We start from the raw sequence: 14473 nt of genomic DNA on the forward strand, positions 1-14473 counted from the left end.
TAATTCTTAGAAAAAATATTATAAAATTAAAATATTTCTTTTCTCGACATAATTTGCTGTAAAAAATATTTAAATTACATAAAATATAACAATGATTTTGAAATGCAGATAAATATATTTTTTTTGAAAATGTAAACTGTGTATGCATATATTTTGAAATGTATAAAAATATCACACTATCTCTTTTTTAATTTTTTTTGAGATTTTCATTAATTCATTCAATATTTGAGATTTTAATATCAAAAGATAATTGACCTCAAAATCAATATTACATAAGGTTACATAATTTATCCAAACTTTTCATAGTTTAATATTGCACTTTTATCTTCATAATATTTTTTTGTACATAATTTGAATGAACTTAATAATTTTATTAGTTAAATATAATAAAAAGTATGCATATAAACTAAATTTATTATTTATATACTATGATACTTTTTAATCTGATTTTTTCAATAAAATGTAAAAATGAATCAACTTGTACTAAATTTATTATTTATATACTTTGCAATTTCTGTAACTATAAAACGTCCTTTTTTATAAAGTCAATTGATATATTAAAATAGAACACAGCAAGCCATGATAGTTCAAACCTCACGAAGAAGATACTGATACAATTATTAAACATAGCAGTCTCACATACTCTTGGACCAAATATACTAAAGAAGAACCCACTAACTATTTACTTTACTATTACAATCTTACATTACTTGGTCATAATTTAGAAAATTGAAGCTCACTAAGCAACAGACTACAAATTAGCGAAAATCACCTACACTAACACTGAAATATGGCATTACAGTTAAACTTCAATTCATTCCTCTAGCATTAGCTTCCTCCATCATTGCCAATTGCATCAGCACTTCTTTGCATGATACATGATATAAGGTGCAATATCACTGTAATTTAATAGTATTAACTGCAGCAGTCCTAGCCAAATGTATTAGCCATTTAGCCAAGGAAAGCTAGCATTGCAGTTCAACACAATGTCGACGTTACCACCAAATTCTTCTCACTCAGGTGAAATATATCACTATATGGGTTGAACTGTGAACCTTTCTTCCCTGGACTTTTGCTGATATGTTATTTATGCAGATTATACGTAGAAATTATGAGCTTTTATGTTCAAAGAACTTAGAGACATATGTTAGCTTCTATCAAAACAGAGATGATTTCTCACCAGATATGAAGATATGCAAATATGGGAAATGGATCTTGAATCTCAGAAGTTTAATGTGGACTGACAGACTTTTGTATATCTTTTCTGGTAGCTGAAACCAAAATAAAAAACATTGATGCATATTTTATTATAAGGAACTGTGAAAAACAATTCTTGAGTTATGAGTATGAGAGTGAAGAAATTTTACAGGAACCCAAGATTCATCCTTCTCAATATTTCCATAGTTCTGATGGTGAGTTCTGTGGCCGATTCTTCTGCAGGAACTCACCTTTGTAATATTTTACAAAATTACGTAATGCTCAGAGTGCAATGTCATCGTCAGCAATACCAAAATAACAACAAAATCCCTCATGACATAACTAACAGACCTCCAAGGATTCTTAACCCAACAATGCTTGGAAATTATACAAACATATTATCAATACAAAAAACAACACTAAAATTACATAAAGAAAGGAGTGTAGAGACGAATTAAAAGAAAAACAGAAAAAAAGAACTATGATGTACTAACCTGTTTGTTCATTAACAAATGAAACTCAATTAAAATCTACATGTAACCTGCAAAAAGAAAGAGAAAAAATGAGATTCTGAGATTTGAAATTTGAGAGAAGAAGAATAAGAGACGTATATATATATCAATAATTTAACCCAATTTACAAATCAAGGAGTGATAGTTTCTATAGATAAGTATGAAATTCAAAATTTAAAAATATAACAAATAAATGAGTAAATCATGCATGATTGATTAGTCTAAAATCTTTTTCCATAGATAGCTTGCTTTTTGAATTTCAAATTATAAATGTAGATTAAGAATATTTATACAAACATACCAAATCAATACAAAAAAATAATACAAAAATTACAAAAAAGAAAGAGTAAAAGAGATGACATATCAAATCAATACAAAAAATTATACTAAAATTACAAAAAAAAAAGAAGTAAAAAGTCGAATAAAAAGAAAAAAATTGAAAATAGAAGAATGAGAGAGATAAATATCTGATATAATTTGAAATAGTGGTTTTTGAAGGTAGATATATTTGAATAGATAGTTTTATCGTATTCGTGGCTAAAATTGTGGATCTTGAGTAGCACATATTAATTGGGTAATTTGAATGGATATGAGATAATTAAGGAAATTTGAATTTCAAAAAAAAAATAATTGAATGTGTAAATAAAGAATGAGAGAGAATAAGGAAACCAATAATTATCATTGAATTAGTGTTGTAACAGATGTGAGAAAATCATGCAAATCTTTCCTTAGATAAGATGTTTAAATTTTAAAATTCAAAATTTTTCCATGTTTAGTGTTTTGATGGGTAAAAAAATGGATAAACTTATATAGATATATCCATGGATATATATATTTTATACTTAATATGGGTCATGGGTAAATTTATTTACCCATTGGGTAAATTTTGTGGATATATCCATGGATCTAGTGATTTTATACTTAATATGGGTTATGGGTACCCATTTGGAAAATGGGTAAATTAAGGAGTAGTCATTAAGAATATATAGATATAGATTTATTTGCGTTCTTCAATATTTGTTCGTTAAATTTTTGTAGAAATTTCTGTTGTTATTGCTAGCTGGTAAAAAATTCAAAATTTTTGTTTATTAGTTATCAATACCTTAAATAAAAATCACAATTTATGTTATTAGATAATACTTGCCAAGTATACGAGACATCACATAGTATTCGGTTAGTACGAGAAATTATATAATAATGTTCAAATTCGATTTAAATCTGATTTATAATACCTGAGACTATATTATATTCAAATCAAATTATATTAAATTCAAATATAGACATTACAAATTAAAATGATCTCATTCTTGAGTATGAATTTGTTCAGTTTCACCCCACTTTACATCCCTATCAGTAATATGACTAATTTAAATAAAGTACATAAAATAATGTTATAATAATTAAAAATATATTTAACATTATTTAATCAAAAACAATTTAAGAGTAATTAAATTTATAAAAGATGATTGAATTTATAATTATATATAAAAATATGAAAACTGAAAAAATGGAATTATATAAAAAAGATAATCAACATTTTATTTGCTCAAAGTTAAAATAATTTAAGAAATTAGGACAGAAAGAGAAAATATGCTTTATTTAATAAGAATGTTAAAATAAACCCAAAGGTCTTTGTATCATAATAGTTACGAGATCGGTTTCCTTCTGGAATGCTAGGTGTTCGATTCTTAGTATCCATGGAATTTTTTTATTTTAGCACAATTATATCATAATGTCATTTTGTAAATTTTTGGTATATAAGGGTAAAATGGTAATTTTACGCCTATTTTATTGGCTTAATTTGCCCATGGTTCCCTTTTAATATATAGAAGAAAACTATAATAACTAAATAATTAAATTTATAAAAAGAGAAAATATGAGTTATCTAAATCAGTATTTTATTTACTCAATAATTAAATTTATAAAAAGAGAAAATATGAGTTATCTAATTAGAATTTTAAAATAAACTCAAAATGTTATGTATAGTAGCAACATAAAATTAATAAGTAGGAGAAGGGTTCCATTCCTTTTTAAATATATAGTTATTACTTGACTTGGAGCATCTCCAATAGAAATTGTCAGGTTGCCAAATCTTATCTTATCTGGCATGACACCCTTGGTTGCCAACCTATTGGAGTTGTATGATTGCCAAGAAGTTGCCTCCCAAAATTGTCAAAACTTGGCAACTTTCTAAAATTGTTAAAATACATATACAAATGCAAAAAGAGTATATCAATAATATATTTTTTAGTTTATGAGTCATTTACAATTTAATTTAAGGGATCACATAGACAACAATTAAAGGTTGCTAAATATTGGAGTAGAATGTTCTCAAGTTGATATAAAATTAAGTGAAAATAAAATATTAATATATATGATGATTTGACAAAATTAACAACTAGCTTTATAACCCCTTATTGGAGATGCTCTTACACCTGTTACGAAAAAGTCGAGGTATTTCGACTTCACCAACAAGACGACCCCTAATACTTTTATATCCATGCCATCATATCTTATACCACCTTAAAAGGAAATGAACGAATTTTTTTTTCGAAAAATTTTAAATTACATTTATTTATGTATCTTTTTAATTTTTAAACATTATTATTATTTATTTGTTTAAATTACAAACATTCTTTTTCAATATGTTATTTATATTGTTCCTACTTCAAAATTTTGAATAAATTATGCATTTGTAAAATTTTAAATTGTATTATATTAAATCTAATTTTTTTTATATATTTGATTTGAGTATTTTATTCAATTTCGTTCTCATTCTTATTAAAAACTAATGAAATCAGAGCTAAAATATATATTTATTAAAATAATAAAATAATTATGAAAAAACCGTGATTGTAATTTAAAAAAATGAGTTATGGTCGAAATTTAGCAGAATAAAAAATTTAATTTAAAAGTAAATAGATGTATTTCAATTTAAAAGTATATAGATGTTAGTTTTTAGATGAATATTAGTTAAAAGAAGTTGAAGTCCATGGATAATATGGCTCGTGTTGATTGATATGATTTAATTAATTAATAATAAAATTTAAAAATAACCATTGGAATCAAAATAATAGTTATATAGTGAGTACTAATATGGTAATTTGATATTTTGATATTTTTAGTGTCATATAAAATATTATTTCGTTTACTAATAAAGAGTATAGATGGATAGATGTATTTAACTATTTTATATCTGGCATTAAATATAATGAAACTATTATATAGTGAAGTGTTAAAATTTATGATTATTATTTAGGTATTAATTTTATGCAGCCTAGTCCGAGTAGGATTAGGGCGCGGGTGTTTATGGAATTAGAGTAGGATTGAACAGGTTGTTGATCTTTGGTTCTTCGGAATCATGATGTACCCTACTTATTCTCTATATAAGCAGCACCCAACTCTTGTATTTTCACTGTCATAAATCTTCCTTCCTTATAGAACCCTAGAGTCTAGAGAAAACGCTAAGCAGAGAAGCAAGTACATAAATATCATGGCCAAATTCTACGCTTTAAATCTCCTTCCTTTCTTAACAATCCTCATCCTCCTCTCATCTATCTCTGCAACTATATCTTATGAATCTTCCGATCAACAAATTGACAAGGTAATTGAATCTCTACGTTGCAATAGCAACTACGAGACGTTTAGTTGCGATGGCAACTTCAAGATATGGATCAAATTGTTAGAGCAATCAAAGGGCAGACTCAATATCCCAGTAAACGCCACAATGTTTGCACCTACCGATGCTGCCCTCTCGCAATTAGGCTATATAAGCCCTCATCTGATTCCTTACCACATTAGCCCGTCATTCAATGATCTTTACGACTTAAAACCCTTATCTCTCCTTCCAACACTAGTTCCTTGGAAAACTATTCTAATCACCAGCACTTTACCTTCGAGAATTAAGATCGATAATGCAATTATCACGCGTCCTTATATATATCTTTCACGTCAGCTTGTTGTTCATGGAATTAACCACATCCTTGATTTACACCCACAACGATCAAGTATGCCTCCACTTTTGCGTGCACACAATGTTTTTGAAGGCGGGAGTTCTCCCGCGCCAGCACCCGCATGGGCACCAGCATCGGCATATAGTCGGACTAATAGTTAGTAGTGGAAAGAATTTTTTATGTAAAACTTTAAGATTAGTTGCACTATTGATCATATGTGATTGTTTTTTTTTAGATTCTTTCTTGTCTAGATAAGCATATAAGTAGAAAAGATTGAACGATTTTTTTATGTATTTAGATCATGAATAATGCAGAAACTACAATATTTCGAGTCTTAATCTCTCACTTTTATTTTGCTAATTAATTACATTACGACAATGATTCCGTTTGAGCATGTAGAAAGTGTTTTTTGTTCACAGGAAAGAATGCTAGTTCATAATAACAGATCTCAAACTGATAGAAGATTGCAGCCAGCACATCCGAAGTCCTTAACACTTTTACATTTTTTAGAGCCGCATCTAATAGGCCTGTACGTTGGTAAATCAGAGCCATTGCCGCAGTTAAACCATGTGTGTTGGCCTCCAAGATCGATGACAATGTTTTTAAAGTTATGTGGGCTTGAAAATTCTATGGTAGTATAGTACTGGTTTGAGTCGACATCTTTCCTTATGGGAAAAACAAGTGCAGCGGGCTTTGGTTTTTTATTTTAGCATCTGAAATGGAAAACATTGTGATAATACTAAATTTGTAGACACTCGATATTGATGTATGGATTTGCAAGGTACCAGAACAGAGTGCAAAAGAATACTAAATTTATAGACACTCGATTGTAATCCACTATTTGTTGTTTATTGGTCTATTCCCACATGTAAAACGACAAATCAAGATGGAAGTTTCTGCTAGAATATTCATTTATAGACACTCGATTGTAATCCACTATTTATTAATTACTTCTGTGCAAGTTGTTGATAGATCACAGATTACAAATACTATGGAAAAGACTTTTGTCGAGTCAATATCGTGGTGCTAAACCTGTTGGCCAATACTTGCACACACAAACAACAAATGTAACATTGTTTCTGCTAGAATATTAATATTTTTGAATCAAATTTATATTTTTGCATTTGCGTATTGCAGATTGTGGACCTTCAGCGAAGCCAAAGCAATAATACAGCGATAATACAGTAAACTTCGACCACACATGTATCCACTACTGCAAAATTAATGCATATTAACATATTAACCAATCAATGCATGAGTCGAGACTGGGAGCAGGTTGTATTCACAAGCAAAAGTGAAGGGCTGATCCTCACGTTTGATGAATCGAGATCAAACTCAATTAGATAATTCTCCAGTTGATATCCTCCTATCCCAATTGATGTTTTTGGGTTGGACTTGTAGCCTGCATCGACAAATGCAAGGCACAACACCTCCTCATTTACTGACACCATTGAATTGCCACCATAAAACCTCCACTGCTGATTGTCTGGCAACATTAGATCTATAAGCGGGACTACAGGTCCTGTTTGGCTTTTAGCTATACTTTTCAAGCTGAAACATGCTCCAAATGGCGCCACAGATGCTACTGTTTTCATCTTTCGGAGTGCTGCAGCTTTTGTAAAATCACTTACAAGAGCCTTGTATATGGATGTCTCCAAGTAGGTGTACGGGAAAATGGAAGTGAATTTAGTACCACCGTCTCCAACTTCGTTGATGGATAGCAGGGAAGAGTTGAAGTCGACAACACGTTTGCCATCAACTGCGATAGATTTAACATCTATGAAGTATTCTTTGGAAGGTTCACCAAGGGCATATAATGGGGCGGTACTTTGACGATTTATAACAAGTGGGGTACTGATTAATTCTTCAGCAATGTCTCTACTATATGGTGGAAAAATGTAAGGACCACCACCTATGAACATCTGGCCTGGTATTTTATTAGTCGTAGAAGGCATACAGAGAGCAAATTTATGAGGCAACTCATACAGGGCTGACAGTTGAGTATGTAATGAAATTGTGTAATTAGCAAGACCTGTCATGCCTTTGGTTCCGGCAGGTAATTTTCTCAATTGTATAGGATTTGCACAGGAGAATTGAAATGGTCGGGGGGATTTGTGGTTGAGACTGATGGTTAGGCCATTGGTAGAATCAGCAAAGAATGTGTCCTCTCCTAGGCCTTGGTCAGAAAGATAATTGGTGAAGGGATTGTAAGAGTCAATACTGCAAGTATTGTTGGTGCACCCGGGTTTGCTAGGGAAATTACAGCTTTTGCACTCCGTGCATCCCAGCATGCATCCTTCTGATTTAGCGCTTGTGCATTTCTTGGAGCCACATATGATAGGACGGTAGGTGGATAAGTTGTAGATGTCACAATTGAACCAGGTGAACTGGCCGCTCAGATCCATGACTACTTTCACATGGTTGTCTTCTGTTGAAACTTTTAAAGTAGTGTAGTAATGCAATGTTCTGGAGTCTTTTCTTATTGGAAATACAAGTGAGGAGCGCTTTTGTTTGTTTGGCTGAGCTTCTGAGTTGGTTACAAGTAAGAACAGAATCAACAAGTGAAAGAGAAGATGGTAAAAGATGAAAGATGCCATTGTCAGGTATAAATTTTGGAAGATGGGGAACACTGATATGTAGAAAGGGTTGTGAAATCTTGAAAGGAGTCGATACAAAGGACCAAATTGATGCAAGTGACTAAACGTAGAATGCTGGAATGGTAGGGAAATGTTTGCAAATATATATAGGCATGTGGTACAGATGGTGAAATAGGGCGTATAGATTAAGTGATACGAAGGACCAAACATAGAAATGGTGCAAATGGTATTAATGTTTTGGCCAGTTGTTGACACATGCCAAAATGCATGTAGACAAAATAAGACCTGATCATACTGGTTGCCAACGAAGAATATTATCGCGATGCAAATAATAAAAAGCAAGTCATAGAATGGATATATAAAGGAGTTCTGTGGGCTGAACTACTTAAGTATCTGGTATTCTTTATGTGGAAAAATACAGTTTTGTAAAACCATTACCATGTTAAATTTTAATGATAATTGCAGTGGATAACAACAGATTCTGCGAACTTAGGACAAAGCATACATATATGGAGACCAATACCATTGAACTGAAACCCGAAAGTATGAAGTTTCAAGGCATCAATTCCTTGTCTCTGATCATACCACGCCTTCAACAGTCTGCGTAAATACCTCCAGCAGACATAAGCTCATACCACATCTTTTGCAGTCTGCCTACATATGAAATTGGCCCTTTTTTTGAGCCGAGCATCTATCATGAAAATTTTACGCAAACATTTAGAACAATCTTCCAATGCAGGAGGAGCTCTATACTACTGGAATCACTTGATAGGATCAGTTTTTCTTTGAAACGACCTTGCTCGTGTTGCCTAATCCGAGATTAGCTAATAATTATTCTTTGAAAGAGTATATAATTGTTCAAAGTTTGTAACTGTAACTCAACATGGAAGAATTATGCGTGCTTCATAGCGAACATTAAACTTTAGAAACAGAAACAATTGTAGAACATCTTTTTATCTACTTCAGGCAAAGCAAAACAGCTACTTTTGTGTACACAAACAAAGATTATACTACTAAAACCTTTTAGCTAAACACTAAAGAACCCCTTTTAAAATTTTAAAGTCGCTCATATTAGAAATTTTAGGAGCAGTTGGACTAAAAAATAATGTGATGAAACGACAAGAGCCTGTTAGGTAGTCACACTGTAATGTACAGGCAGGCAGGCATAACTTGTGCATTTTATGCTTAACATTTATTTAATTAAAATAAATGAGTTTCTATCTTACCAAATAAATAAAATATACAATTCCCACCAGAAGCGTCTTTATAATTTTAGATTATTCATGGATTGGCTGGGTGCCTATCTTTGACTGTTCCACAGAAGCTAGTATATAAGAGCAATGAGCTTCCACAATTTCAAACACACCTTCAAATCTTTCATAATGGCTTTTTCTTCTTCAACAATTTCCACTCACTTGTTTCTCATTTGTTGTCTCTTCTTCATAGCTTCTTCGACAGCCCAAACTCCGCCTCGGCCCAAAGGCATCATCCTTTCTGTCACAAAAGATCCATCAACTCTGCAATACATAACAGAGATCAAACAAAGGACACCTCTTGTTCCTGTTAAACTAGCTGTTGATCTTGGTGGCTCGTTCCTATGGGTTGATTGTGATAAAGGCTACACCACCTCATCATACCGTCCATCACGTTGTAACTCGGCCTCATGCTCACTTTCCAAGGCCAGCAGTTGCTTGACTGAGTGTTACTCACCCTCAAGGCCTGGTTGCACCAACAATACGTGCATGTTATTCCCTGAAAACCAATATGCTCCCATAGCAACAAGCGGAACCTTAGGCTCTGATGTCCTGTCCGTTCAATCTGCCTTCACTGGGACACCTGTCACCATATCACAATTCCTTTTTGTTTGTGGTACTACATTTTTGTTAGACAAACTTTCGAGTGGTGTCACCGGCATGGCAGGGCTTGGAAGGACCAAGGTGTCATTGCCTTCCCAATTCTTTGCTGCATTTAGCTTGAAAAGAAAATTGGGAGTGTGCTTGAGTTCATCTTCATCAAAGGGTGCTATATTCTTCGGAGAGTTTGATTCTTCAACAGCACCTCTCACTTACACTCCACTTCTCATTAATCCAGTAAGTACTGCAGGGGTTTACGCTCTAGGTGAAGCTTCTACCGAGTACTTCATTGGTGTTAAATCTATTAACATCAACCAAAAACCTATCAAATTTAATTCAACATTGTTGGCTATCAATGCCACTGACGGTTATGGAGGAACCAAGATTAGCAGTGTAGACAAGTACACAACACTGGAAAGTTCTATCTACCAAGCTGTAATCAATGCATTTGTAAAAGAATTGAATGTGCCTAAAGTTGCATCTGTGGCACCATTCGGGGCATGTTTTAGTGCCAAGAACATTGGCACGTTGTATACAGTCCCGGACGTTCCAACAATCGATCTAGTGTTGCAGAGTAAGGATGTGTACTGGAGAATTTATGGTGGAAACTCGATGGTACATGTAAGCAACGACGTTTGGTGTTTAGGATTTGTGGATGGAGGAGTGAATTCTAGAACGTCAATAGTGATTGGAGGATATCAAGTTGAGGAGAATCTATTGGAGATCGATTTTGCTGCTTCTAAGTTGGGATTTAGCCCGCTCTTGTTCCGTAAACAGATATGTGCCAACTACAACTTCCAAGCCAAATCATGAGTTAATATGTAATTATGAATGCCAGTCACTTGTTTTTTCTTGTTTCGGTTTCTTTCTTCAATTTATATATGAATGTTGGCTTTTGCTAGTGTATCGTTTTCCTTACTTAAATACGTACTTACAGTTGTCTTGTATGTTTCTCCGCCATTATCTAATTAGGTTCATGAATAAGAACTAGTTAAAAAGGTGTAAGTTGTCCTGTATATTGGTATGGAGTTGTTTTGTATGTTTGAAGGAAAAAGTATTATGACTAAGTATTCGAAATTTGGAAAGAATTCCCGGGACACTCTTGTAGGCTGTAGCAGCATATTATGATAATTTATAATCAGAATTTGCAGACTCTCCGTTACAAACCATGACTTCTGAATTCTATTATTTCGTTTTCTGGAACTAACAAAGGCATGTAGATACTTACCGTTATAATCAAAGACCTTTCAAGCGAAGGCTCTAGGAATGTTATTGCCAAAAATTCTTACTTTTCTCATGAATGTTAGGGAACTCCGAAGAACACAGAATCCCCCTCCTTTTAAGACTACTTGGATTTTTCTGGCATCTTCCGGAAAAATGAACGTGAACCTAGTCAGAAATTAGTTTTTTCGGAGCAAAAATGTTCTGAGACGAGCAATTAGTGGAGATGCAGGAATTCTAGTCAGTTTATCATTGTTGGGCGCAGTAGGAAGATAACATAGTCTATAGTTCTAAGCATGGAACATAAAATTTCAGTCAAAGCTAAACTTCAGTCTTGAATTGTTGGCCTTGAAGATGATATATATGAAAAATGAGAGGACAGGCAAATTACAATATTAGCATGCTTCAAATTAAGTTCGTTGGTGATGCCTGTGCACTTATACATTACTCTGTTTTAAAATTAAAATGGTTGATGGAGCCAGAAAAGAGGGCCTCTTGTTTTAAAAACTCACAATCTTCCGGTCAAATTTGTAACATTTGGAAGATGCATATATTATTTCAAAAGCCAAGCACTTCAATTTGTTTATTCTATTCTCCGGAAAAAAGAGATCACTTGAATCAAAAAGCATTGAATCATACTTTAACTTGAAGAATTAAAATGGTGAAAACTTAAATATTTGCTCATCCCTTCCTCAAAAACAGTTCTAAACAAAACACATGATTGAAACGAAAATGATAGAAGTTAGCGACAGCCAGCCTCATTAGTCGCCACTCGCCAGCCATTTTAGATATCTTTCTAATCTGAATGATAGCAAATAACAAATGATTATGGTGACAATGTAACATGACTGATACATAATCAACTAACATATAGTAGGACTTATTGTACAAGACAAAGATGTGTGTACATATACTTTGTATATATACTAGGATATTGAGTTCTGTCCAGTGGCCGCCATGGAGATCCATGGCACCAAACTTTTACTAGTAAGTAAGTGAGGACATAAATTTAATTCCATCCAGCCGCGTCGATTAAATTACATTTAGATAGTGATTGTACTTGGCTTGGTTGCCTACAAAAACTAGTATATCAGTGCTATTCTTCCACAGCTTAACCACACCTTCCAAATCTACAACTACATACTCTTGTCCAATTAGCATTTACAAGATGTCTACATCAATTTTCTTTCACTTGGCTTTACTTTGTTGTCTCCTTTCGACATCATCAGCCAAAATTGGTAGACCTAGTCGTCCCAAAGGCCTCCTTTTTCCTGTCTCAAAAGACCCATCAACTCTCCAGTACACAACACAAATCAAACAGAGAACTCCTCTTGTTCCTGTCAAGCTGACTATAGATCTCGGGGGCCAATTCCTATGGACCGACTGTCAAAAAGGCTACACCACCTCAACGTACAGCCCAGCACGTTGCAAATCAAACTCATGCTCACTTGCCAAGTCAGGTAACTGCTTGACCGAGTGTTACTATCGTGCTAGGCCTGGTTGCACCAACAACACATGCACACTTTTTCCAGACAACGCTATCGCTTCAGCTTCTACAACAGGAACCCTGGGTTCCGATGTCATCTCTGTCCAGTCTGCATTCGGTGGGCCACGTGTCACTATATCACAGTTTCTGTTTGTCTGTGGTTCCTCGTCTTTATTAGACAAACTTTCTAGAAATGTCACTGGCATGGCAGGCCTTGGAAGGACTAATGTGTCGATGCCTTCACAATTTTCTGATGCATTTAAGTTAAAAAGAAAGTTTGGAATGTGCTTGAGTTCAAGTTCATCAAACGGGGCTATCCTTTTTGGAGATTTTGACTCTTCAACTGCACCACTTACTTATACACCACTTCTCATCAATCCAGTAAGTACTGCAGGCATAATGACTGAAGGCGAAGTCTCTGCTGACTACTTTATTGGAGTTAAATCTATTAAGATCAATGAAAAAGTCGTCCCCATAAACGCTAAACTATTGTCAATCAATGCCACTCAGGGTAACGGTGGAACCAAAATCAGCACTATCCATCCATACACAGTCTTGGAAACTTCAATATACAAAGCACTAGTAAAGGCATTTGTAACAGAATTGAAAGTGCCAAGAGTTAAATCCGTGGCACCATTCGGTGCATGTTTTAGCTCCAAGAACATTGGCACTGTCTACACTGGTCCAGCCGTGCCAAAGATTGATCTAGTGTTACAAAGCAAGGATGTTTACTGGAGGATTTACGGCCGTAACTCAATGGTCCAGGTTAGCAAAGATGTTATGTGTTTAGGATTCGTGAATGGAGGAAATCCTACAACTTCAATAGTGCTCGGAGGGCATCAACTAGAGGAGAATCTATTGGAGATTGACACTGAATTTTCTAAACTAGGATTCAGCTCACTCCTGTTCCGTAAGCAGATCTGTGCTAACTACAACTTTGTGGCTAAGTCATAAGTTAACATGGATGATTTTGTTTTTCTTGAAATTGGCTTTTGTGTAACAGATTCACACATGCTTTACACTTATAAATCATCAATGAAATCAATAAAATGAAAATTTAAGTGGCGGGAATTGAAGACGTGCACAATTTTAGGCTCTGTACTGTCATTTTAAGCTCCATAATCATCAAATCATGAAGTTTCGATCCAACCAACAAATTAGTGACGGTTTCCAAAGAAAGAACCGTAAGAGTAGTCTATATTGTCTGAATGAAGGGTACATAGGACGTTAATGATCTAACAACTCTGCATCTGTAACCTTAAAAATAAGCGAAAAACTCATTTTTAACGGCCGGTTATGGATGGGCTAGGGGAGCTGGTGGACTTTCGGTGGTGTAGGTTGAGGAAGAGTCAGATTTAATAACCTTTATTAATAAGCGAAACTCTTTTTTAAATGGTACTATTAATTTTGGTTTCACCAATTTTTGGTACCACCAACTTTTTGGTTTCACTTATTCATTTATATATCTTATAATTCTATTTTTGCATATTTTTTAATTTTACTAAACTTTTGATTACACCATTTATTCGTGTTATACTTCTACATGTGTTATACTTCTACATTTATTATGATTCTATTAAATTTGATTTTATTTTTGTTATCTTATACTTATACATGTAGTATGATTATATTAAGTTTAGTTTTAGTTTTGTTT

The 14473-nt window shown here is 33.4% G+C and overlaps 3 protein-coding genes across 3 annotated transcripts; 2 read left to right on the forward strand and 1 right to left on the reverse strand.

Moving 5' to 3' along the window:
- Positions 1 to 6730: 6730 nt before the first annotated feature.
- On the reverse strand, positions 6731 to 8547 carry LOC141659221 (putative aspartic proteinase GIP2). The gene has a single exon (XM_074466007.1). It carries the CDS (start codon positions 8467 to 8469, stop codon positions 6910 to 6912), a length of 1560 nt encoding a protein of 519 aa, XP_074322108.1. The 5' UTR covers positions 8470 to 8547; the 3' UTR covers positions 6731 to 6909.
- Positions 8548 to 9609: 1062 nt separating this feature from the next.
- Positions 9610 to 11016, forward strand: LOC141659222 (putative aspartic proteinase GIP2). The gene has a single exon (XM_074466008.1). The coding sequence runs from the start codon at positions 9642 to 9644 to the stop codon at positions 10923 to 10925; it is 1284 nt and encodes a 427-aa protein (XP_074322109.1). The 5' UTR covers positions 9610 to 9641; the 3' UTR covers positions 10926 to 11016.
- Positions 11017 to 12494: 1478 nt separating this feature from the next.
- Positions 12495 to 13967, forward strand: LOC141661940 (putative aspartic proteinase GIP2). The gene has a single exon (XM_074468970.1). It carries the CDS (start codon positions 12502 to 12504, stop codon positions 13771 to 13773), a length of 1272 nt encoding a protein of 423 aa, XP_074325071.1. The 5' UTR covers positions 12495 to 12501; the 3' UTR covers positions 13774 to 13967.
- The last annotated feature ends 506 nt before the right edge of the window (positions 13968 to 14473 follow it).

The sequence above is a fragment of the Apium graveolens genome, chromosome 5 (assembly GCF_009905375.1).
Source record: "Apium graveolens cultivar Ventura chromosome 5, ASM990537v1, whole genome shotgun sequence".
NCBI classification, from domain to species: Eukaryota; Viridiplantae; Streptophyta; class Magnoliopsida; order Apiales; family Apiaceae; genus Apium; species Apium graveolens.